Consider the following 27,711-nt stretch of genomic DNA (forward strand, 5'->3'; position numbering starts at 1 on the left):
CAGACCAATATGTACTATGCGCATAAGACCGCACGACCGAAGTACACCAGTCTGTTTCTCGATCGCTCGGCTAAACTGGACTACCCTGAGTTTACCCGAAGCGAAAATACCGTTTCACGTCGGAGCGTGACGGATTAGACTCATTCACTGCCCAGAGAAAAATGTGTACGCTGTGCGCCAAAAGAAGTTTTCACTTCGAAATTAAATCGATAATGTACATAGAATAAAATTTTTCATATGATACATTGTTTTCAAAAAAATCGTCTTTGACAATCGTCAAATTTTCAAACTCGATTTGCTCGAAAACAAAACCTGATGTGAAATAATTTTATTCTACATTTTCGTCTAATTTCTTCATGCGGAATCACCCTCTTTTCGGTTGCATCACCAGTTACCGATCAGCTGGTATAACGTTTACGGGACCTAATCACATTTCAGCCGCAGAATCAACTCACCCAGAATTACCATATCTCAATACATTAATCTGCGTCGAATCTCGTATTTTCTTAAGTGCGTCGTAATTCTTCAAGTGTGTAAAAAAGGTTAACGAAAAATGCAAAGACGAGAAGGAAGGAAACGAAGGCCAGAGGAGGGGGGACTACCGTGGTCGAAAACGTTCGAGTTTTTACGAGTTGAACCTTTAACGACTGGAACGAACTGTGCCGCGAGAACGCCGCTTGAATAGGAGACGAGGGTTCAGGAAGGAAACCGAGAGAAGCTGAATCTATTTAATTAGAATTATGGCGATACGACGTGACCGAAGAATCTCAATTAATCTCCGGAAGAGTTTAAGAGAGAACCGAAATGGAAGTACAAGCGGCTCGTAGCATCTGGGGCTCGACCGTAGCCCGACTAATTTGTACAATTACTTTTATCGCGATGTTCCCGTGGAAGAAAGTATCGAGAAACGAAACGAACTGGACGCCGCGCCGCAAAGATATGTGTAAGAGGAAATAAATACAGTGAAGATTCAATTTAAGCAAACGAGAACTGTACGATCTTCGCAAAGCACCTGTCCCTACCACTGCGGGGCATACTCCGTGAAGGGCTCAGAAACTTGAGCTGCCTCGGTCGCCGAGCAGTGTAAATCAGTGTATGTATATCGGTGTGAAACAACTAATCTAATTACAAAACTTCTTTATTTTTCATTATTTTTTATGGGACTTTCACGAGCTTATTTGTGGCATTTTTCTTATTAAAATGGCATTGGACACGATATAATTTGAACTGTATTTAGTGGTTTAATTGGCGATTAGTAGTAAGTTTAGGACATAGAACACGATAGCAAGTGAAAAAGAAAGAGAAACTGAAATCGCGACGCTCGACAAAGATTAAAAGCTTATCGTATTGTTTAAAACACCAATTCGATGCTTACTTTTTTATTTTCAACTTTCTTCTTATGCAGCCTTTATCGAAATCGGCCGTTGCCTAACTTTCTTCTTTGAGAACGTCTATCTAGAACGTCTAATTCTGTGAGAACATATTTTTCACATATTAAGCTATTTATGTAAACAAAAAATATTCTTCATCTTTTAAACTTGTTACACGAGAAACCCGCCCCCTTAAAATTGTGTCTAGCATGAGCGTTCGAGGTATACCTGAACGATAATTGTGTATAAAACCATTTCCAACGGATTTCTAAAGTGATACATTGCTTCACATTTGTATGCTTCACATATACAGTAAATATGGACCAAATTATGTCTTGTTTGGTGTTATTTTAATCAGAGAAAAGTCACTAGTAGATTGGTCAAACTTCATGAAAAATAATTAAACATAAAGAACGCTTATGGATTGTCTCACCGGTACGCTATTTTTTGTTTCGCCTTCGGCCGCGCCGTCCGTGTTTACACGCGCAAAAGAATAGTGCAACTGTACGATGTATGCAATGACACGGTCCCGAGGGTTTTGCTTAGATCGAATTTTTACTGGGTTCGGAGCTGTAGATCAAAAACAAAGGAACGCGTAATAGAATACACGTCGGGCGTGCCGTAAACTCGATAAAAGTATTAATGTTATTACATTCGGTGTCTCCTCTCAATCATGTCCCACGAAACAAGACCGATCAATTTCATCGGCGAGCAGATCGCATGGCTGAAGCGACGCGATATTACAAGCGACGTTTTTATTGCTCTATTACGACGAGATGTGATATTGGACTTCCTATTATATGGTATCATCATTATAACGTATAGATCGATCCTGGTCGACCGTAACGGGCTCCAACTTATTGTTCTTCGCATTGTTAACGGTAAAAGGAATTTCTCTCCTCACATTTTTGTGTCGATAGGTTCATTATATCACTGAAACAAGGTCAGCAGGGCATTAAGTTGATTCTACGATGAGTACGCGCAACTTATGGAAACCTGACACTGAACTTTCGACCCCATCAAATTAAGCTCGTAATGAACATTTCAGACAGACTGTATTAATTAAATTACCGGATGCTTACGCAGATAGTAATTTTGATGAAATAGTATCACCTCTTATTTTAAGTTTTCCAGAGTAACAATAGTAATAACGTATATTAATGTTTTCAGCGCACTGGTTCGATCTGATGCTACTACCTAAGCAATGTTTTATGATGAATTTTTCTAACAAATAAAATCTGTTAATAGTTTAAAATACATCAAAAGTAGATTGAATGTTAATTAATAAATTACCACGACTTCGTATGGTATACAAACAGTGGAAACTTGTTCCTTGGATTTTTCACGGTTCATATTTACCGCCAAATATTGATTGGCCAATGGGTCGATCGATGTTTTCTGTTTCATTGCCTCTTGAAATTGTAACGTTTGCCTCAGTTCGTATATCACAGGCATGGAATTAACATGTGTTATAAAGTTGTAAAGAGTTTAAAATAATTTGTTCACTTAGCAAGTAGGTTTGTTTTTTCTTAGAACATTTGGTTTTTTGTGCGGAATGCAACATAAATTACACACGCTGGACACTATGTGCGCTGGAAACATTAATATACGTTATTAACAAATTGTCGATCGAGATAAAGGAAACGGTAACAATACTAATGATTGAATACTCCTTGTAAGTTTACTTTATTCTACTTATACTACTTAAACCACTTAAAATGAAAACATGCTATAACACATAACGACATGAATAAAAAGTGTATTCTAGTAAGAATTTTTTTCTTTTATTGTAACTGTGCGACAAAACTATAACACATTTGACACTTTTCAAAAAGAATTATATTATTTTTATTTTACCTTACATTAACAATGTGGAGTGTCACCGTTATTTTGCAAACTTTTTAGTGTTTTTTGCTTTATTGGGATTCCAGTTCTCTTCCAAATAGGTTTTCAAATCCTCGACGGTATTCAATTGTTCCTCTTCCGAATATACAGTAATCGCGCGTTTACTGTCAAACAGCCGTTTTCTGCACTGACAGTGATCGTTCAGAGACACTATTTTTTTTTATAACTGCGTCTACCGCGCCGAGACTTCAATCGAAAAGCTGAACATAGAGATGGACAGAATGAAATACGGATCGCGTGGCCGAAACATGTCGCCGCGCCGCACAGTGGTGCGGACGGGGAAAAAAATCATTTTTTCGAATGTTAGGTACATAGATTTTACATTGCAATTTCGTTTACTAGATAGTTGGAGTATAGTTGGAGAATAATATGATATAAAAGTTTGGAAACAGGAAACAAACGATTTTGGCTTATAAATGCGTCTACATACATATAAACGCAGCCACATGAATCTAAAACATTAAAACACTTGAACAATATCATAATTTCGATTGTATTTATAATAGACGATTTATTTAACGTAGATATAGTTAATGTAAATATAATTTATTAACCTAAAAAACAAATTGAAATAAGAGGTATTTTGAATAGCAGAATTAAAGTTTAATCAGACATAACTTTTTGACGACACAAATCGGCACGATTAAACTTCTGCTTAAGCTGCAAATTATGCAGCACACTTTAAAGTACATATCCACCAAGTCATAACTGCGAACTCCTGCGAACCTGGCACTGAGACTATATTTTGTTTCTAACTATAGTCAGTCGCATGTATCCGCGTACGCCCTTTAAAACAGAATAACTTTTTTAAACTTTTACCAAACGACCTGATTTCCTGCCGTACTGTTAAGGTTATGTCAACGTAGGCAACGTACGACATAATAATAATATTGACATAAGCAATAATATTATGTACTGAAAAATATGTAGTGCCATTTTAAAAAATGAAGGTGACCTTCACTTTCCATGAATAAATTTATGTTATACAAAATTAATTAATATTGAATATCTAATGCTCTCGGAGCAAGTTATTACAGTAATTCCGACGTTCCGATCTTTTCTTCAGATCATCTTCAGTGGTTACTATAATTGCGTCTGTGAACAATTATTTTATCAAGAATATTTTGAAATTCGGAAATGCAATCCAACAAATTAGTCGTAATTTATATCGTTATTACACTGAGGTAAACAGTAAACATTCGGCAAGAACGTATGGGATCATAGATTGAATTATGACCAAAAAATTAATTAAATTTTTTCGCGACATTTTTTTATCTGGCTACCGGAAGTGCTCGAAAAATCGCAGCGACTGTTACGTAGGACACCCTGTATAAGGAAAATAGGACAGAACCTTGTCTTACACCTAATATAAATGGAGCATTTTCCAGTTACTCACCGATAGGCAAAGATTGACTTGGTACCGATGTGCCTGGCGACGGGATTCGCTCTGCAGCTGCCACGCGCGTATGTAAAGATCGCCGCGATATATGAGTCCACCCCGTTTCGCTCGCAGCATCAGGTGCCATCTGAAAAATGAGCAAACAATATCCATTCACTGCCAAATATTCTGGGCACCGATAGATTGAATATTATCTCCTCGCGCCGCGATAACAAACGACCGGTAATCCTTCGAGTGTAGAGGAGGGGGGCGCTCGTATTCAAACAACCATTCCTTATTCAGCATTATATTTCTCCCCGCGGTAAACATATGACCGTCTTGTGTCTCGCCATCGCGGGAGTAAGAAAGGAAACACGCGTTTAACGTACGCGCGAAATAAATTGCCAGACGGTCGCCCGAGTCATGCTCGCATTCATCCTGATGGAGGTTCTGGTTGTCGCGCTGGAATAGTACTCGCGCTCTTCCACTCTACTCTCTCCTTCTCTCGATGAAATAAATTCGTATATGACATACCCTTTTCACGCGTCACTACCGCGCGCAATTCATTTTCCGCGCCTCTCTTTTCGCGGCCGAACGGTGTGTTTACGAGGCGGAAAACAGGGCGAATGTCTCGAGTCAATGGTCGTGTCCTGCGGTAGATCTTTTACTATGCCGTACTTCGCCTGCTATATGCGCACGAGGACGTTGGATATCATGCAATTGGACACTTATTTGTTTAACCCCTTCCATAAACAGGGATCATCCCTTCAGAGTAATACACCGACTCTTATGAAATTTATGTGGGATATACAATAGTTTATTGAAAAATGCTTGGTATGTATTTTTGGAGGGATAAAAAGGTGTTTGTTGAGATTTCTAGAGAACTATGGGATGTAGGATAGGCGTACTAGGTTTGGCTATTGTGAAAACAATTTATAACGTATAACACAGTAGTATAGTTCAAATTCTGGAGTATGTATTGAAATCCCTATTTCATTATACAGGGTGTTCCAAAAATGTTTACTTCCTTGGAAGAGGCGATTCCTGAGATTAGTTAAAATAACTTCTTCCTTTGCGAAAATATTCTCCGCGGCTTCGTTAAGGAGGTATTAACGAAAAACGCAGATCAATCAGAGCGCCGCAGCATCTTGCTTACTAATAGTTTTTGTTTTGACTAGATCTCAAATGTTTCATAACTGTAAGTGTTGGTACTTAAACGTTACAAAATGGCCGGAGATTATTTGCATTCAAACCATAGTTATGGTATCAATAATTTAATATCAAGGCACCGAATTGATTTCTACACCTAATATTAAAGTAGAAAAGAAACTCTTCGACTCTCGTCTCTTGCGATCGATGCGAAACATTTTTATTTTATATGTGTCAATCTGTTTGAGCAATTGATTCCGATCAAAGTTGCGACTGTGAAATGATTTCGTTCACTTTCGCATTAAGAATGTAGCTTCTGCACACAGGACGGGGAATTCTGCACGATGCGATGCGAAGTACCAAATATACGTAACGCTCTTCGACTTTAACAGGGAGAGAAACGGGGAAAGGGGTCAGGTCGGGATTAGCATGGCAAAAATTTCGGCAGCGGGTAAAGCAGAAAATATGAACGAACGATATCAGGTTCAGCGAGTATACAGGGTGGACCAATAACTTTGACCACCTTGAATATCTTCGTTATTTGTAATATTATGAAAAAATTATATATTCTAAACTTCCATGGTATAGAGAGAGGGAAATCACCTACGTTCTGTATCGTGAATTGACAGAGTATCAAATCGTGCGTAAAAATGTATCAATCTTCATATCGCTGCTCCGGAAGTATAATTACACAACTGCAAAAATTGAAGATTCGGTTTAATTCTTCTATGAGAGTAGTTTATAAACATTGTAGGTTATTATTGCAACTTTTAAGTTATTTCAATTTATAAAATAATAAATACCAGCCTCGATTTACAAACATCTAGTACATGCATTTTTGAGCCCGCCAACACAATAAAGTCAATTTTACATTTGCGTGACTATACAATACTTCCGGAGCAGCGATATGTCCTAGTTAACTATCGCATGTCCTAATTGAATTATCGGAATACAGTAAATCCTCTATAAACGCAAAAAGGCCGTACACGATAAACGCAAAAAAATATCCCCTCCACTATAGAAATCTGATCTCGGCTCGGGTATATCGGTGTGAACAACTACCAATGCGACGCGGAGAGTCGCAGTCGTCGGCATAGTTCAAAGGCCCGTGCGATTAATTGATGATGAACGTTTCGGGCGCAAGGAAGGAGCAGCGTATGGGGAAGAAAGAGACGCGGAGAGTCGCAGTCACTTCGGCCGCGCACAGTCTCTCTTTATACGCGCTTTCCTTCTCTACGTTCGGCTCGGCTTTTGAAGCTCAAAAAAATAGTGTCCCTTCTACGATAAATGCAAACGAATCCCCCCGTGGCTTTTGCGTTTATAGAGAATCCTGTAGAATACTGCAGTTTTAAATGTTAAATATTTCTTCCTCTACACTATGCAAGTTTTGTATATGTAATTTTTTCATATTGTTACAAATTACGGAAATATTCGAGGTGGTCGAAGTTATTGGTCCACCCTGTATGTATGTATGTAGGTACCACCCCGAGCTGTGCATACGATTACGCGCCGTGGAAGCAGAGCGCAGTTGCTAGCTCGAATCTAGCATAACTGTTCTCGGCTAAATGCAACTGCCTTGATAATGATCGGGATTATTCAGCTGACTGAATTCTGACAGCGGCGCGGCGCGGCGGTTGGTTGCTAGCCGACTCGCTCGCCTAGAAATGAAAGAGTAACTTTGCACTGATCCCGTTTAAGTGAAACACTGTTACGACCTGGCGCAGCTAGTCCAGAGTTCAAACGGTCACCTCGTGTCCGCTCGTGCAGAAACAAGAGGTCAGTGAATTAGAGATTTCGGACATGTATGTACACCTCTTGCAAATGATCTCTCTCATTTATTAAGCATTCTGTGAATTGAAATTTCGGGACAATAGGTGCAAGCGTCTCGCGGAGAATCACCGCATCAGTCCTACATCTGTTTTCCTCCGCTGGAGTTCGACCGAAAAAATTTCAAATACGACGGTGTGTTGGTCCGGCGACTTTTCGTCGAAAATTTTCCTAGTCCTAACGCTAAGAGGAAACTTTTTCTGTGTCAGTTCTACATGATCTTCGATGTTGTTCCTCGGTTATATACAATAAGGACTGTCGTTAAGGTTGGGACACCGTATATGTTGGGACAGAGCTGTTTCCACATTAACCCTTTGCACTCCTTTGTCGAGTGCGACTCGACATTACAGAAAGAAAAATGTAAATAAAACGGGTTTTTATATCTATTTGGTTCTTCCTTTATTTATTTAATTGTCCATAGCATTATATATTGAACCATAGCATATGAGGCGTTTTGACTTCATTTCAACAGTTACTTTCCGAGTTTTTGCCGAAAACATTGTCTTCAGAAAATTGGCCAAAACTTTTTACACGTTAACGCTATGATTATACTTTGTTCAGCGAAAATGTAGCTGGAAACTATATCTTGCCAACGCAACGGTATAAATTATTTTGCGTACTTCTCATCCTATGAAATTTATAGCTAAAAAACAAAACGTGCGCCACCCTTTACGAGAGTCCTTTATGTAAATGGGAAAAAATGCAAGAGGGTTATTATAATTAATAAATTAATTATTCTAAGCTAAAGGAGTTTGCCCCACTTTCCACCCACAAGACCATTGTCAGTGCTGCGTTAAAATAAAATCTCAGTTCGTAAACACTTTGGTAGTTATCGTATACATTACTATTTAAATTTTGTTTTATCCGGCACTGTATGCAACCCCTCGAGAAAGCTTGAGAATCTTTTTATATCTACATTCTGTTGTAGAAGCATATTGTTTAAATTTTTTTACAACCAAGTTACAGGACAACTTCTCCTCCAGCAAACTTTCCCTCCGATCTAATTTAATTCACGAAGTATTAATATGAAAATTTTCTAAGCGATGTGGAAAGGACAGGCAAATAGAAAGTCATGAAAGTCTGGAAAGCTGGAGTGTCACGTAGCGAAAGGACACCAGCCAGCGCGCGGTTCTATTGAGAAAGAATTAACCTGGGAGATAGTTAGGTGGGAGCAGCCTTCCGGTAACGACGTTCGCGAACGGCAGGCGAACGAACGGAAGAGGATGGTAAAGAATAAACAGGGAGAGGTAGAACGCTGCCTTTTATTTCCTTAGGAAGCGACGCACAGCGTTCACCAGCACAAGCAATCTTCTATCCTAGAGGAAATTCCAAGGCTGATGGAAATTATCGCAGCCCACCACCATCCCGGAAGCCATGCGCAAATATTCGTGAGATGCGTTTAGCAAGACGTTCCGAGAAATTTTCCCTCGGGCGCGGGCGGAGCGAATTTTATAACGCGTTCTCTCTTGTCGGCGCGTTCCCGAATCGTACGACTTTAAAATTATTTCGAGTGTTTTCTATACTGCGTTCGTTCCTTGAGAATCACGTAATATTCCTCGAAATATAGAACGCATAATAACACGTTACGCATAATAATACAACGCATTTATACTTACTTTTTATTACTGCATAATAATACGCATGGGTTTAATTTACAAACACTTATTCCCAGTAGGTGACGGATTTTTACGTAAAATAAAGATTGTTTCCAGTTTCTACTAATTGCATGATATACAACCCCTGGCAGAATGTTTACGATCGGAGGCATTGATACGGATTTTAGAGAAAACATTCACAATTTAGAAGTATAAAATATTACTTTATGGAGTTAAAACTGATGGGAAACGAAAAGGGGCTTATTGAAGAATGAAAAACAACAAAATAACATAAGCTTCCATTTATTACAACAAAGAAACGAGAAAATAAACAAAATGTTACACGGAAAAATGTTCCCGATGAATAGATCAGCTGGAAGAAAGTTTCCGATTCGATTACCACTGCCCATCACCAAATTTGTTCAATAATTATTGTTGGATGATCCTTATAGAGTTTTGCACTGATTCCGAATCTGCCCTTAATTTTTCCCCTAGACGCACAATTTTTGAGAAACTTGATTTTGAAAACAAAACATATTTTTGAACTTTAAACATATATATTGTGATGATATTATAAAAAATATTGAATTGTTTTTTGCAGCAAAACATTCTGTAGACTTTCCCGAATACAGTGATATCCAATATTAATACATTATGATTGTTTAAACATGTTTGAACAATGATTAAAGACGGAGAGACACCACTTTTGCACCAATTTTTAAGGATATTTTTCAATTTATCTCAAAAAGTTAGGGTCCAGCGGAAAATCGAACTATACCACGCGATAGAGCAGACTTTTATCTTGAGAAACCACCCTTTCAAGTTTGTAACGTCGACGTTTTTTTCGAACCAGAAAGCAAAAGATCTTCGCCCGACATGAGTTGTCACCAGTGGCGCTCACCACCAGAACGGTCGTTCGCCGCTCCGTATCCAGAGTTGGGCAGGAATTAATTACATGAGTAATTAATTACATCTTCAATTACAATTACATGTAATTGTAATTGTATTTCTGCAATTACAATTCCAATTACATGTAATTGTAACTGTAATTGTTAGTAGCAGTTACAAGTAATTGTAGCCGGTAGCTGCAATTCCTTTCCAAACTCCAAACAGACGACGCTCGCGCGTCGCGCGTGAACGTGAACATTCACACGCGACGCGCGAGCGTCGTCTGTTTAGAGTTTGGAAAGGAATTGCAGCTACCAGCTACAATTATTTGTAAGTCTTGTAACTGCTACTAACAATTACAGTTACAGTTACATGTAATTGGAATTGGAATTGCAATTACTTTCGCTCAACCAGTAATTGTAATTGCGGACCACAATTACAATTACAGTGATTCGTCAAGTAATTGCAATTACCAATTACAATTACATGTAATTGTAATTGTATTTCTGCAATTCCAAATTACAGTAATTGGCAAGTAATTGTAATTGTAATTGAAATTACATTTTGCCCAACTCTGTCCGTATCCCGTCGCTGCGCCGTATCCCGTCCGAACGCCACTGGCGGAAACTCATGTCGGGCGAAGATATTTTGCTTTCTGATTCGAAAAAAACGTCGACGTTACAAACTTGAAAAGGTGGTGTCTCAAGATGAAAGTCTGCTCTATCGCGTGGTATAGTTCGATTTTCCGCTGGACCCTAATTTTGTGAGATAAATTGAAAAATATCCTTAAAAATTGGTGCAAAAGTGGTGTCTCTCCGTCTTTAATCATTGTTTAAACATGTTTAAACAATCATAATGTATTAATATTGGATATCACTGTATTCGGGAAAGTCTACAGAATCTTTTACTGTAAAGAACAATTCGATATCTTTTATAATAACATCACAATATTTGTTTAAAGTTGAAAAATATGTTTTTTTTTTCAAAGCCATGTTTTTCAAAAACTGTGCGTATAGGAGAAAAATTAAGGACAAATTCGGAATCAGCGCAAAAAACTCTATAAGAAGGACCCAACAGTATATTGAAATCATAAAAAAATTGAAATTTGTTGGACAGTGTTATCAGATAAGCAGGAAAGTTTGTAGCAATTTCTCTGTAGATGCAAAGGTTCTAATTAAATATGAGCTTATGTGTGCTTAAACGAAAGCTCATTTCACAGAGAACGCAACTAAACGGTTGTCAACTTATTTAATTGGGCAGCCACTTACGAAATCAACGATTTTAAAGTTAACTAAAAGATGAAATTCTTGTTTGACGTCGAAAGCATAAGTTTCTATTTCGATAAAATACAGACCAATACTGTGCGTGTAAGACTGCACGATTGAAGTGAAAACTTCTATGGCGATTGCACACCTGTCTGTTTCTCGCTCGCTCGGTTAGCGATCAGGCTCCCCCGAGTATACCCGAATAGCGTTTCACCTCGGAGCGTGACGGATCAGACTCATTCACTACCCACCAATTGTGTACGCGGTGTGCGTAAAGAAGTTTCCCCTGATCTAGTGACACTTGTGCGCGCTGCATGAAAGAGACGTTGGTGGGCAAAGCAAGTGTTTGAGGAGCCCCAACTGTGTCCAGGACCTTATTTAGTCCTTCATGGATACTAACTAAAGCACACCAACCCGACTGATCGTTGAAGTCGATTTTCTCGAAAACTAGGCATCAAATAAAAAAACGTTATTCCCTTTTTCCGTCTTACTTCTACATTTAGAATCATCCCTTGTCCGGTTGTACCACCCGTTCGGCCACACCCCGTATTGCACGCAGAGAAATCAAAAAATTATATGTTAAATATCTTCGTAAAAAATTAGCATTGGCAAAAAAGGTAGGACACGTGTCTGCTTATTTTGTTTCTAGAATCACCACAAAAGGTTTCATTAAAGTCGGCGACCCCACAGATGTGACCTCCTCTTATTAATTACTCGCTTACCCTAAGCGTATGGTTTCGCATCTCTCTGGCGTATACATAATATTAAATTCTCTTTAAAATTAATTTTCATAATTTTAATTTCAGTGCATTTCCGGGAATCTTGTACAAACTTATGATTTCCATCTAGAGGTTCAGTTACCAATTGCAACGCAGCTTTTACTTGGCCGTCCAATTTGAAAAAAAAGACGCGCTTGAAATGGCAATATCAATCATCCCGTGTGCGCCGGGTAGAAACGGAATTAAATTACGGCTATGTAATACGCGTTACGGTATAATTGAAAACGAAATCCCGATGACGAATGACGAAATTAGTAATTCAGTCGGGAGATATGAATGCGGAATGCATTCGAACGTGAGGATTTTAGCTGGCGCTCTTTATGCCCCGCATTTTTCGGACGTATAAATTTCCAGGGAAGCCACTGCGCAGAGGGATGATTCCATAGACAACGATAACGTCGTCACCGTTGCGTTAAGCGCTCGTCGAGCTGATAAATCGGGAATTTACTGACGCTACCTCCGTTTCTGTATTTTCAACTCGCCGGCTTTCGAATCGCGTGTGCACCTGCCCGGCGCGAGATTTTTGGGAAAGCACATATTTCTGGGAAAAGCCGTAGCTTTCACAGCCGGAGAAAAACAGCGTCAACAGTTATGAATATATTGAGTGACACTGCACAATCGTTTTTAACGAATTTGTACCTCTACAATAGAATTTTTTACAGTCTTTATCGTATTCGATAGGACCTGAATGGCCGCCTCGGTAACCTGCACACAATTTTCGATTGCACCGTAGTATTTAGGTATATTTATTTACTGTTAGCTACGAACAGAGTGGGGCAATAATCAAGTAATATTTAAAAATGACTAATAGTCTTTTCGAATGTTAGTCATAGCAAACTAATCATTAGTCAAAACTTCTTGATTAGTTAGTGGTAACTAAATGGCAAATAATTAGTCACAACTCTAAGTAATCGTTAGCTATTGCTTACTAGTGAATTAGTAGTTGATGATCCGTCATCAATCTTTATTATCTAGATTATACGTTTTCAGGGAAATTCAATAGTTTTCTACTTATCAAAATGTTTGCTATATGGCGTCGCATTAAACCAACATCGTATGCTCGTTGCTCGCTTGGTTCCTTGTTATAGCATACTAATGTTGCAAAATAAATCGTCTTAATTAGTTTTTCGCAAACAATACAACTCCTCATTATCCGGGTTTGCAGTATTGATCTTGGTTTTCTTCGATACTGTTAATTTAAATTGTCCCAAAATATATAAACCGCGCTCAATTTTGAAACTCTGCTCAGTGCTACATACAACATTTGTAAAGTTCGCCTTTCTGATTTTTTAAAATCCAAACATACTTTCTCGTATGTTTGTCCCTGACTTTTATGAATCGTAATCGTTTCAGCAGGAACCACTGGAAATTGACTACGTGTGATTTGATATTTTTCCTCACTCGACATATTTATTTGATTCGATATTTTTATTATTGGTGTAAAATTTTGATCAATATTTGCATTTTTCATATAATCACGATAACGAGTTCTTACTTTCACTCCTACTCTGGCCAATTGAAAATCTAACCACAATATAGACGGAATTTTAGTATTTTCTTGAAAAGTAATAAATTTTAATATTCCGCATGTGTGTGTGCTCCATTAACCAATCCGTTTTCAACATCAATGTTATTAATAATATTATCATATAGTTTATATTAATTTTCAATTTAATCTCAGTTAATAATTCGTTTTGAACTGATTGTTTTTTTAAAGATTGTAATATAAATTTTTTTTTGTATTTTCATCGATATTCTTTGAAAATGTATTCTCGGGAGTAGAGATGATTAACTCACTCTTGCATTGGGATAATTTTAAATTATTGTAAGCGGAAACATCATCGTAAGGTACAAAAAAAATTTTTTTTTTAAATTTTTAAAAAATCGAAAAACAAATTTTTTGTGTAATTACGTTTGTTTCTTCGGTGGAAACTTTCCGTTCTCTCGTATAAATTGCATTGTTGAATGAACTTCTTTCGAAAAAACTAAAAAACTACTTGACCAAAATGGACCAAAATCTAATCAGCTCTAAGTTACAGCGGGGCACATCGATTGCATCATTCATCATCCTGATCGCGTTGTTACTTTTTCTGAAAACGTTAACGAAAAATTTGATTACATTGAAACGGCCATACGCACACACACATACGAACATTTTGCTGAAAATAGTCTAAAATGACTGCAATGACCATGAAACGTGAAGATCTGCTAAAAAATCGATTTTCGATTTTCGGGGTCATTACAATAACTTCCCTATAAAATCGGGAAGTTAAAAAATTCCTATTTGGTTTCCGTCTTTTGCAACCGGTATAACTTACGGTATGTTTAAACTAATTGAGAAGAAATAGTAACATTCTCGCTGATTACAGACTGAAAGAATTCAAGATTTTCGAGTATATTTTAAACTCATTGAATTTATTAGAAAAGGCATTTCTTATTCATATTATTTTCAGCTTATCGAATTTATCGATAAGAAATTTTTCATTTATATAGTTTGTAGTCGACGTAGAAGTGTTTATTCTGTACGAAGATCCGTAGTAGCGCTTTATTTTAAAAAAATGAAAGCAATCGCGAGAAACCTCATTATATGTCACATGACTGTCCAGATTTATTAAGAAACTAAAAGATGGAAAAGAGGCTACAATAGGATACAGAAAAAAGAGAACCGTCTTTAATAAGCACGAAGAAAACATTATGGTCAAATACCTTTTAAAATATTCATCTATTTATTTTGGTACTATATTTCTCTACAAGAAGCCAGAAAATGCCAAAGTAATTGCATACCAAAGATAATGTGTGAGTTATTATATTGTGTTGATGTTCTGTTAAACATAGCATGTTTTTGTTAACCTACACCGAAATAAATCAGCATTATTTATAAAGTTTTAATTTTTAAGAACAACTTGCCCCACAACGGGGCAAATAGTTCCGCTTCGTTGAATGACAAATAAATGAAAAACTATAAATAACCTATTACAATATTTTAATTTTAAGGTTAGAATTTTAAAATATAATAAATTTAACAATAAATTACCCGTTAGAGATGAGAATATCTGTACTATTTCCACATGATTTTATATATTTTTTCAAAATCGGAACTTGTAGCCCCGGTTTCCCCTTTTTTTTCATTTTTATATTGTTTAAGGGCGGTGGGGAAATGTTGTTACGCACACCCCCAGCCCCGGTTTCCCCTATACGGTAGAATCTGCATGGCTGTCCTCATAAATTGTAATTTTTTGGGTACATCGTGTTTACTTACTGTTAGCTACGAATAAACTAATGAAAAACAATAGTGTCACTCTCTCTCTCTCTCTCTCTCTCTCTCTCTCTCACCCTTTCTGATTCTCTTTTTTGGTCACTTCTGCGCTCTGTGTTTGGCGACCGAACCAGCCATTATCTTGATCGGCAAATGGCGATTTTATAATTCATGGAGCACCGTGTTTCATCCGGTCTATCGGTGCGCTAGCAAACAGCCGATATCACTGAGGCTGGCTCTGTGCGTTACCACTTCGTTATGACTACCGTTCGATCGAAGTTTATTTCACGTGAACGCTCGAGCCGGACACGGGCTCTCCGATTCTCTCTTTCCTCTGGCCGACCCCCTTGCCCGGTTGACAATGTTTAATTTCCAGTTCGTAGCTCGAATGCTCGATCGCGAGAATGGAAAAGGTGGAGGAAACACACGAGGTGCAGAGGTCGAGTTTCATTTCGCTGCCGGCATAGAACGAGACCCGTGAAATACCAGTATGCGCATCGATTGACAAAACAATTCGATGTCTTCCTCGTGAACGGCGAAATTGTTCGGCTGGCAGATTTGTTAGCATTGTTGCCGCTGCGACAAGATTTTTCCATTCGTTTTTTTCTGTTTTTTTCTTTTTTTGACGAATTATTACAGAAGAACAATTCGATTCGTTACACCATATTGAAGCACCATGTGCGGAATTAAAGCACCGTCTCCTTCAACAAAAAGAGAGATGAAACATGCTTTTTCAAGTAGAGCCGGCGCGAACGAAAACTGTTTCGACTCTCCTACTGTGATCACTGAATTGGTGCATTTACAGTATTGTTTCTGTGAAATTCTGTCCGAAATAAAACGCTAATTGAACGACATGCATGACAAAAATTTATCGAAAAAACTGTAGTTAGATAGACTGTACTGTGCTTTAAGATTTATGCAGGGCCGGCCATCTGGGGGGTGCGGCGGATGCTATGCTCCGGGGCCCCGCGATTGAGAAGGCCCCAACCATGATCAAGAACTAAAATAATGTAATTTTTCTGAAGTAATTAATGTATTAGCAAAAGCAAAATCACGTATTAAATAAACATGCATTAGTAATATATGTTCGTGTTTGTAATTTTTTTTACTTCACAAAAAATTTAGGGCCCCAAATGGTTTCTTGCACCCAGGCCCCTTTATAGAGAAGGCCGACCCTGGATTTATGTCTCCTATGCAGTGTGAATGTTAAGTGAACTTCTCGATGGATGTGATACAAATAAAGGATGTGTTATTTAATTCAATTTGTTTTGTCATTATAAACCTAGCATAATGGAACGACATATTCCACTGTGGCAACAGTATTCGGTCTGGTAGAAGCATAATTCTCTTAATTTGTTGTAGTCTATCTGAATGCGTCGAAAGCACCGCAGCAATTATTCTCCGAAAATTACAAATTTATCTTTATTCGATTCGAGTTTAATTAACTTCAGTCACATCTAGAATGTTAACATGTACGGTCATGCGTTACATTCTATGCAACACGTTTTCCTCCCCAGCCAATGGTTATTTAAATACAATAGCAGCACAATATGCGATAATGCATACAGCTGCATACAATTAATATTAACCGTACCACGTCCGATCAATAGACCGGTTTCACATTTTTAATTTTTTAACTTCCCGATTTTATAGGGAAGTGTGTGTGTGTGTGTGTGTGTGTGTGTGCGCGTGCGTGCGTGCGCGCGCGTATGGCCGTTTCTATGTAATCAAATTTTTCGTTAACGTTTTCAGAAAAAGTAACAACGCGATCAGGATGATGAATGATGCAATCGATGTGCCCCGCTGTAACTTAGAGCTGATTAGATTTTGGTCCATTTTAGTCAAGTAGTTTTTTAGTTTTTTTAGTTTTTTCGAAAAAAGTTCATTCAACAATGCAATTTATACGAGAGAACGGAAAGTTTCCACCGAAGAAACAAACGTAATTACACAAAATTTTTTTTTCGATTTTTTAAAAATTTAAAAAAAAACAATTTAAAAAAAATTTTTTTTTGTACCTTACGATGATGTTTTCCGAAAATTATCCCAATGCAAGAGTGAGTTAATCATCTCTACTCCCGAGAATACATTTTCAAAGAATATCGATGAAAGTACAAAAAAAAATTTATATTACAATCTTTAAAAAAACAATCAGTTCAAAACGTATTATTAACTGAGATTAAATTGAAAATTAATATAAACTATATGATAATTATTCATAACATTGATGTTGAAAACGGATTGGTTAATGGAGCACACACATGCGGAATATTAAAATTTATTACTTTTCAAGAAAATACTAAAATTCCGTCTATATTGTGGTTAGATTTTCAATTGGCCAGAGTAGGAGTGAAAGTAAGAACTCGTTATCGTGATTATATGAAAAATGCAAATATTGATCAAAATTTTACACCAATAATAAAAATATCGAATCAAGTAAATATGTCGAGTGAGGAAAAATATCAAATCACACTTAGTCAATTTCCATTGGTTCCTGCTGAAGCGATTACGATTCATAAAAGTCAGGGACAAACATACGAGAAAGTATGTTTGGATTTTAAAAAATCAGAAAGGCGAACTTTACAGATGTTGTATGTAGCACTGAGCAGAGTTTCAAAATTGAGCGCGGTTTATATTTTTTGGGACAATTTAAATTAACAGTATCGAAGAAAACCAAGCTCAATACTGCAAACCCGGATAATGAGGAGTTGTATCGTTTGCGAAAAACTAATAATTAAGACAATTTATTTTGCAACATTAGTATGCTATAACAAGGAACCAAGCGAGCAACGAGCATACGATGTTGGTTTAATGCGACGCCATATAGCAAACATTTTGATAAGTAGAAAACTATTGAATTTCCCTGAAAACGTATAATCTTCTTAAAACGTACACTTAATAATGATAATAATATACTGCAACTAACGAATCGGGAAGTTCTTTGTGTGGCTCGTGGAGAGTCACACACCCAATAAAAAAAAAAACATTAATAGCTATAGGTACTACTAGCCATGCGTACCACTAACCCTTTCGCAAGAGCAGTCCTATCCGCGAGCTCGCAAAGCGAGCGAGCAAAAACAACCCTACTCCCGAGCGAGCGAAGCGAGCGAGCAACAATAACCCTCTAGTTAATTATTGAAATTATGAAGATGCTTCCATCAGAAATTATTCAATAAATTTCTTTATTGAATCACGTATTATTATAAAAATTGTGAACAATCTAAATAAGCTCAATCTTGTAATTTTTATAAAACAATGTACAGTAAAGTCGCGATATTTTTCCAACGGCCTGTGTTCTGCACGACGCACAGTGCGGTACCCTGTGGACAAAAATCTAAAAATTCATTGTCTAATATCCACTGGATTCTATGTTGAATCTATGTCTTAACATCTAAATTATCATGTTTATTAATAGAAAATTCAAATAATGTGTAGGGGTTTAGTTACAAGCGTTTTTTTCTTAAGAAAATGCTGTATCAAGCAGTTCATTGATCAAAACGTAATTTACTTTCATGGTACATATCAGGAAAAAGAATTTGATGAAATATGTCCTATGGGATATGATAGCTTAAAGTACAGCTAATGTGACTGAAATTTCAAATTTGTAAATCTCTTATATGCATTATAGTAGTAAATAATACAGTAGAAATAGGTTTCCTCACCTTTAGATAGAGATATTTCAAGCAGGGTTCAAAACATCCTGTACTTTTTGCTTTTTCGTAATTAGTAGACATTGTACTTCAATTTCCCACAAGTTTTTCCTGCTACAAACTGCTACACTTAAAATTATTTAACGTTAACCCTCGGCGAATGCGACATCCGGCACCATGTGTCTAATCTAATTATCCAATAAAATCATCAGTCGGTAAATCAGGAACGCGTATGTAAAAATTAGTATTTAACAAAATTAATAGAGGGTCAATAGCAGCCATAGCTGGCTTTTGTTTTAGGCTGTTTATTGTTTTAAATGGTTTATCACAAATTAAGAATGGAGAATTCGACCAGAGGTATGTCTAATTTTAACTAGCAAATTAGAAATTGTGTTCTTTCCTTAAAATTAAAAATCATTTTTTTAACACAAGTAGTTTCTATAAACTCGTAGTAAATGCAATTTATCTTTTTATTAGGTAATTCTATTCGTAATCGCGATTTGATTGATGAGTGGATTTGCCAATCCACCTATTCGGAGAAAATGTTGAAGGTTACCAAAAAACTTTGTTCTTTATTGAACGTGAATGCCATATCGGGTGAACTAGAAGAGAAAGTAAATGATTTCTGTAAAGCACTCGCGAGGAAGTGGAAAGATTGTTCACGCAATCGTCATTATTTAGTTAAGCGTCATCACGTATGGCTAGACAAAGAAATTAATATTAAAAGTAAAAGTACTTTAACCGAGCAAGAAACACTCGAGCCACAGCCAGGTCCTAGCCGAGGAAGGCGTCGAATAAATTTTGAAGAAGCATCACTCAAAACCAAAAAACGCCGCGTTCAATCGATCATACGTTCTTATTCAAGTCAAGAATTAAATTTTGCTGTTGGTATTGTAAATAAATCGAACGTTTTAGATAAAAAAAATAAAATACCACCGCATAAACTTTTAGCATGTTACTTAGATTTAGATCTTTCAGATAAAAAATATGATATATTTAAAAGCATCGTTAACAATATACGTAAAGATTATATTCCTTGCATTAAGACTTTTAGAAATATTAAAAATTCATTTTTACCAAGTAATATATCAGCTAACGAAACGTCTGCCGAAGTAGACTTGCAAAATTTAGTAAATGCTACAAGTGACAGTATCATAAATTTAATAAAACTTGAAGAAAGTTGTAATCTGAAGCTTGTGTGTAAATGGGGTTTCGATGGGAGCTCCGGCCATAGTCTTTATAAGCAAAAATTCATTGAAAATGAAAATTCTACAGATCAATATTTGTTTGTAATAGCTTTGGTCCCGTTGAAATTAATAGACATGCGGAATGGCAGAGAATTGTGGATAAACCCCCGCTCATCTTCCACATTTTACTGTCGACCAATAAAGTTCATATTTATTCAAGAAAATGCACAATTGATTAGGGAAGAAGAAACTAGAATGAAGACTTTGATCAGCCAACTTTCTCCTTATAGTAAATGCAATTTTAATAATAATGTTAACTTCGTGATTACATATGAATTACATTTTACCATGATAGACGGCAGTGTAACTAACATATTGTCTGATACAAACTCGTCTTCTAGGTGCTGCATTTGCAAAGCAACTCCAAAAGAGATGAATCACAAAAGAGTTACTGAAGAACCTTCCAATACTAGTAATTACCGTTTTGGCTTATCTACCTTACACGCTTGGATTCGATTTTTTGAATGCCTTCTACACATTTCATATCGGCTACCAATTAAAACTTGGCAAGTGAAAGGAGCTGAAAATAAAATAATTTTTGAAAACAATAAAAAGAGAATCCAGGATGAATTTAAATCTCGATTGGGTTTGTTAGTAGATAAACCGAAACCTGGTTTTGGTTCAACGAATGATGGAAACATTGCGAGAACGTTTTTCAGTAATTCTAAAATAAGCTCTGAGATTACAGGAGTAAATAAAATTTTAATTGATAAATTTTACACAATCTTACGAGTTTTATCTTCTGGCGAAAAAATTCATATTAATCGATACAGGCTTTTATTAAACGCGACTTTTAATTTGTACATAAACTTATACAATTGGTACTATATGCCAAGTAGCGTACATAAAATTTTGATTCACAGGTGTGACATAATTGAAAGTTTCGATTTACCAATAGGCGTTCTCTCGGAAGATGCTTTAGAAACTACTCATAAAGAGATTAGGAAAGCCCGATTAAATCATACTCGCAAAACGAGTAGGAAATTTAATAATGAAGATTTGATGAAAAGACTTCTACTCTCATCGGACCCCTTTATATCAAGCTGTAGGAAAACTTCTTCAAAACAGAAAAGAGATCTTGCGGACATAACACAATATATTGATGTTCAGTACACAACGGAAGCTATTCCGGAAGAATTAGATTTTTCTGATTCGGAGTTAGGGTGAACGACGATTCTCATACGAACAGTGATAAATGTGTGTTATTAAAATGTTTTATTTACTTGTTTTTATGGATATTTGTTTATCTGTTTTCTACACGTAATATATGTACTATATATTTATATTTCATTTTTCCATTATACATAAAATATGCCTCTTATTGTTTCTTTGAAATTTATTTAGTTTAAAAGAGTGGAAAATTCTAAAATAGTATTCCAAAACCTCGATTAGTGCATTTAAAACAATTCCTAACAAAGAAATATAAGTTATTACTACGCCAAACGTATCTTTTTATTTTTGTCCCAAATTCCTACCAAAGTACCGCACTGTGCGACGGAGACATATCGTGGAGAGACATTTTCTTTTATAACTGCGTCTACCGCGCCGAGAGTACAAACGAAAGCCGAACGTAGAAAAGGACAGCATGTATTTACGGATCGCGCGGCCGAAGCGTATCGGTGTGAACTACTACTAATCCAATTACAAAACTTCTTTATTTTTCATTTTTTTTGGGGTCTCACGCCAACTTATTTGTGGCATTTTTCTGATTAAAGTGACACCAAATACGATATAATTTTAACTGTATTTAGTGGTTCAATCAACGATGAATGTTTCGGGCTTAAGGAAGGACATCGATCACGCGGGCCTTTGAACTGTGCCGACGCACTATGGTCTGGAAACCCGCTTTTTGTGGCCAAAAGTATTTTAGCGTTATTTTAAAGTTAAGGGTTATAGTATGCTGGGTCGTTGAATTCGTTTCGCCACCAGCAATAATATTGTAAAGTCAGAAATATATAGTAACATTTAAAAAATTGACGTGATTCCCATATTTATAAAAAAAATTTTTTTTTTAATTTTTGTATATTGAAATTTATAGATATTGTGTACTGATCAACTTTTGTTGGGAACATTTTTTTGGCAGATCGTAGGAAATGTCTTAAAAATCGTGTTAACAGTACTATTCTGCCGCAGGAATAACATAAGTAACAATACTAACACAAATATGATAAATACATAAGTAAAATCATTAATGTATGAATGTACATTATACATATATGCATTATTTATAAATGTGCAAAAACTATAAAAATATATAAAATATGAATGCGCAAATGATATAAACAATAAATATACATACATATACATATATACTTTACTGTAGCCTCATCAATAAAGGATACTCGTAAACACATTGTCGCGTGGTATTTAAAGTATTTCCTCCATTTCTGACCTTGTGCGACCATTTCTGATCTTGAAGGCATACTATTGTACATATAGTATTCGAATGAATTCATTTTGGCACACGCTTTCATGTGATATAAAAAATACAGTAAATCTTCTATATTTGCAAGAGCCTCGGGATAGTTCGTTTTCACAGTTCGAAGATAGACACTATTGTTTTGAGCTTCAAAGACCGAGCCGAACGCAGGAAAGGACAGCGCGTGTAATGTAGAGGACAGCGCGTGTAATGTAGAGGACAGCGACTGCGACTCTCCGAATCTCTTTCTTTTCCATACGCTGTCCTTCTTGTTTTAATCGATATAAGAAAGTCGACTCTTTCGTGAAATGTCACTAAATTTCTCGATCCAGCCCACTGTGCGGCAGTGCAGTGGGTAGGCACTGGATAAATTCTGGGTAGAAGGTCGCGGAGAAATATCGCGACTTTACTGTATTCAATATTTTTCGAAGCACCTGTACACTACGCCACAGAGTTGTGATAATTAAATTATATTGTAATTCAATTACGCAATTGAATTACATTGTATTTCAATTATACAATGGTAGTAATTCAATTACGTCGTAACTGAATTACATAATTTAAACCTTTAAATTAATTCAATTACTAAGTATTTTAATCAGATGTATAATTGAAATACAATATAATTGTAGTCCAGAACTTTGAAGAAGTGGGATATATTTTTGTTTGCTGTCTGTGCTACGTCCACGAATATTACGTCAGTACAGTTTAGCGCTCCACGCTTTTATTTATAGTCACTAATGTCTAAATAAATTATTTTCTCCTTTTTAGTGCATTTTAATATAAGCGTGGTTTTTAAAAAGTGTTTTTTATATTTTTTTGGAATGCGTTGCCACAAGGTATAAATTGACTCTATTGTCCTTTATTTAATAAGATTCTTTCCTTCTATTCCCACAGAAATAGTTCGAAGTTATATTAAGAAATCAAAACGTGGCGAAATAAAGCGAGATATTTTTGAGAGCTAATGCCGCAAGCATACCATAATATACAGGAGGGTCTTCCATTAAGAAGTGTTATTTTAAATTATAAAAAGACGCCGTCTTTTTACAATTAACAATTTTTTTACAATTTTACTCACCACGTGTCGGAAAGTAACAACTCTAATCTTCACAACTAAGAAATAGCACTGACAATATTAAGGCATATTAATAAAAGATAGAGATATAACGAATAAACAGTTTATAACTTATTTTGTATGTACGTTTTCAAAGTTATGCTAGCAATATATAAAAAGAAAGGTTCAAATAATCCTTTAGCAGATGACTTTCACGTAATTGATTCATACAAAAAAACTGCAAAAATGAGAAACCGAAAAATGTATGAACTTGCCTCGGTTTCCCTTACACAAATCGATGGCCACTGACGATTTTTCAAAGCGAATGAAAACACATCGATTGGAGGGCACTAATGTTCGATAATTCTACGGTGCTATGGCGGAACCATTGCCATGCACGTTCACGCGGATAATGCGTGCGCTAGTACTTTCGGCTCTCCAATATATTATGTAATTTCGTTTCCCACCCCCGCGTGTCTCTTCTCGGAACGCATTAGTTCGCCGCGGGAAACGCTTCTGATTGAAAGCGAATGCTTTTGATCGCGTATTTAAATAACATCGACTGTAATAGACGATAATGCTTCTGGCCGCGCGACGAGACTATAAAACGCGTCGTCCAGGCGCGAAAGTTATACCAGGCTCGCGAAATTGTTCCCGTGTGCTCTGCACCAGCGTGTCCGATTCAGGAATATTTCGGTCGGAAATTAAATAACCTGGCTGTTAATACACCGTATCACCGAAAGGAAATCGACCGCGAATTAAAATGTTTCAGCGTGCCATTAACGCCGGCGCGGCAACGTTCCCGAACGCGCCGCGCCGGCCGCTTTATCCGCCGGAAAAATTTAAACTTTCGCCGAGTGGAAGGCCAAATGTTCGAGCGCTTTCGGCCAGAAAAAAAACAACACGAGTTCAATTCGTGTCGAACTGTTTTACGAGTTCGTTGTTTTGCAATTCGGATAAAATAAGAGAAGTAAATATGTGGGAGATGAAGTTAATAATTTGTGGAACGCACAATTTGGTTAAGGATATTCTGGAGGTACAATGGGAGACAAAAGTACAAGAAATTCGAAATCCATCAATATATTGGCAATGAAAGCCATTCATGAGTATACAATTTTGCATTAAAAAAATAGATTAATTTAAAAAGCTTTCGTTTAATTAGTAAATTTCATGTTATATTTATTTTTTAATCAAATTGTCTTCATATTATAAAAAATTGTAAGTGACTTTTGCGAATAATTGTACCCTCTGATTGTAGCTATACAGGGTGTCCCAAAATTCGTGAAAATCCCGAAAGCGGGTGGTTCCTGAGACCATTTGAAGCGACATTTTCCTTTGCAAAAATGTTATCCGCGGCTTTGTTTGGGAGTTATTAACGAAAAACACGGACCAATCAGAGCGCGACCTACACGCGAGTTGCCACAGTCGGCCAATAGAGAGTTGGCGAGCTCTGATTGGTCCGTGGTTTTTCGTTAATAACTCCTAAACAAAGCCGCGGATAACATTTTTGCAAAGGAAAATGTCGCTTTAAATGGTCTCAGGAACCATCCCCTTTCGGCATTTTCACGAATTTTGGGACACCCTGTATAGAAACACAGTTGTCGCGTTTCCATGATAGTGAGCAGGACAACACGGACGTTTTGTAACAGTTTATAATTTTTTGCTCTGTAACTGTTTAGTGTGAATCCCAATAACTTTTGAACATAATTAATTACATAATTTTTACTATATATAAAAAACTGGAGTTTCTACTTGCGTTTTTTCAAGGTTTAAATAGCGTTTGAAGTGGAATTTTATTAATTCTCCATAAGAAGACGTGTTAAAATGTGCAAACTTTAAGTTGCTATAATTCTTAAACGGTGCAGTGAATCGAACCCAAACTTTGGTAATTGCATTAATTTAGTAAGAATTATATCTTGTCAAATTTTCAAAAATTTTATTGCGTTTTTATTCAGAACATCCTTAACACTGGTTCGATAATAAACATCAAAATATAAGTCAAAAGTATTGTTACGAAGTCAAAGAAGTTAGGTAAACACGTTGGAAAGAGGTTGGATAATTAGTTACTGAAGGGAAGAGTTGTGTTGGTAATTATAAAATTGTCTTAATGGATAATTCTGTAATTCTGGTAAACTTCCTCAACATCCTACGGGTATTACTATATCACGCTACCTTTTTTTATCATTTGTTATTAATATTATTCAAGATTATTTATTACTGTTGCAGATTTTGCTAGTACTAGAGTAGGCTGTGTTTAGACTCATTCACACAACCCAACAAAATAAACGCGGGGACGGTCTTCGGGCGTTTCAGCGCAGCATCGAAACGTTCTGCTTCTGCGCTCGGCACGCGAATGGATCCCGAAATCAATCGGCGAAAAACTATCGATGATTTATGAGGAATTATTCTGACGTTGTGCAGCCAGCGGGACGTGAAACGTGATACACCGGGCGTCGAATTTCTATCAGAATAAATAAACCGGAAAAATTCCGGCAAGATTGCAACAATCCGAAGAGCGCTATTGTTGTTACGCGCGACACTGAATCCGGGCCCGTGCTCCCGATATCGCCGAGGTAAATATTTTCTATATTTTTTAACGCTTGAATCTTTAATTACAGTTGCACCGACAACTATTTCTTGCTTGTTTGTGCAGCAACGCAAACCGCAGGAAGTCATTTACAGTGAGTTCAAATGTATCGAATGTACTTTCCACGTTGAATAATTTTATTTTGTACATTATTTACAACAAACACGATTGGAAATCTTTTACGTTTATTTATTATTTTTAAGTTTATTTTGAAATGCTGTGCGAACTTTTTTACGATAAAACGTATTATACATTAGCATGTGTACATTATGCATTTTAAGTATACAGGCTGTTCCAAGAATGATGGAAAAATTTAGAAAGGGTGGTTCCTGTTGTCATTCGAAAATTTCGAATCGAAATAACTTTTTCCTTTACGAAAATTGACGCCTCAGTTTTGTTAAAGAGTTATTAACGAAATACACGGACCAATCAGAATTAGCCGAGCCAGAATTTGTTCGCTGTAGTCGCGTTCTGATTGGTCCGTGTTTTTAATAACTCTTTAACAAAACCGCGCCCATCATTTTCGAAAAGGAGAAAGTTACTTCGAATGACCTCAGCAACCCCCCTTTCAAGGTTTCCCGACATTATTATCCCGACTAATATTCCGAAAAAATCTCTCTGGCAGTAACTCTCGCTGGCAGATACGAATTTAATTTTAATTTAAATTTTTATCATTCGGCGCGGGCAGCATTTATATTTGCATACAGGTCCACGTAATTATAATGCTCGTTCTACACTCCTCAAAAGAATTAAGGGATCACTTCTGCGAACCCGAAAAATTGGTTCCAATTCACGTGATCACAACTCCGTAAAAAATTGCCGTATCGATATCGTTAAACAATGGTTGGAAAGCCTGGAACCTCTAGTTTCAGATGCTCTGCTTCAAATTGTTGCTATGTTGGGTTTTTACAAAGTTATAGCGAGATGAAGACAACATTGACGGTTAACAAAAATTTTGTGCAACTTTGGAACATCACACGGGGAGCAACAAATTTTTTTGATGAATTTTTGATGAATCGCGTTAATATCATTTGGAAGGGCCATCTTTCCTCTGTAAATTGTGTGGTTGTTGAATATTGTGCGATTTTTTTTATTCGAGTTATTCAACATTGAAGTAAATATGGGCTTTTTAACTTTAACTGGCTTCAGAAAGCGACACAATTATCGTAGAATCTTGTGCAACAAAGCAATAGAAAGAGCGTTTCTTTCTCTTCACGGCACTTCATTTGTTTTTTACCAGGTGTTTCTGAAAATATGCTTAAAAAATGCACAATTTCCATTTTTCCTTTAACTCGCTGTATCTCCGTTCAACGAAAAAATTATTACATTAGTTTTGTTCACAAAA

General features: G+C 36.5%; 1 protein-coding gene across 3 annotated transcripts in view; it reads right to left on the reverse strand.

The window, feature by feature from the left end:
• Positions 1 to 27,711, reverse strand: part of LOC143219220 (protein O-mannosyl-transferase TMTC1-like) — a 719,300-nt gene that overhangs the window by 19,565 nt on the left and 672,024 nt on the right. For all 3 annotated transcript variants that reach the window (XR_013011281.1, XM_076445179.1, XM_076445165.1), the window contains one exon: positions 4,672 to 4,801. Coding sequence is in view for 2 of the 3 variants with exons in the window: in XM_076445179.1 (XP_076301294.1) it covers positions 4,672 to 4,801 (130 nt within the window). In the remaining variant the exon portion in view is untranslated. The remainder of the gene's footprint in view (positions 1 to 4,671; positions 4,802 to 27,711) is intronic.

This window comes from Lasioglossum baleicum, chromosome 2, assembly GCF_051020765.1.
Source record: "Lasioglossum baleicum chromosome 2, iyLasBale1, whole genome shotgun sequence".
Taxonomy (NCBI): Eukaryota; Metazoa; Arthropoda; class Insecta; order Hymenoptera; family Halictidae; genus Lasioglossum; species Lasioglossum baleicum.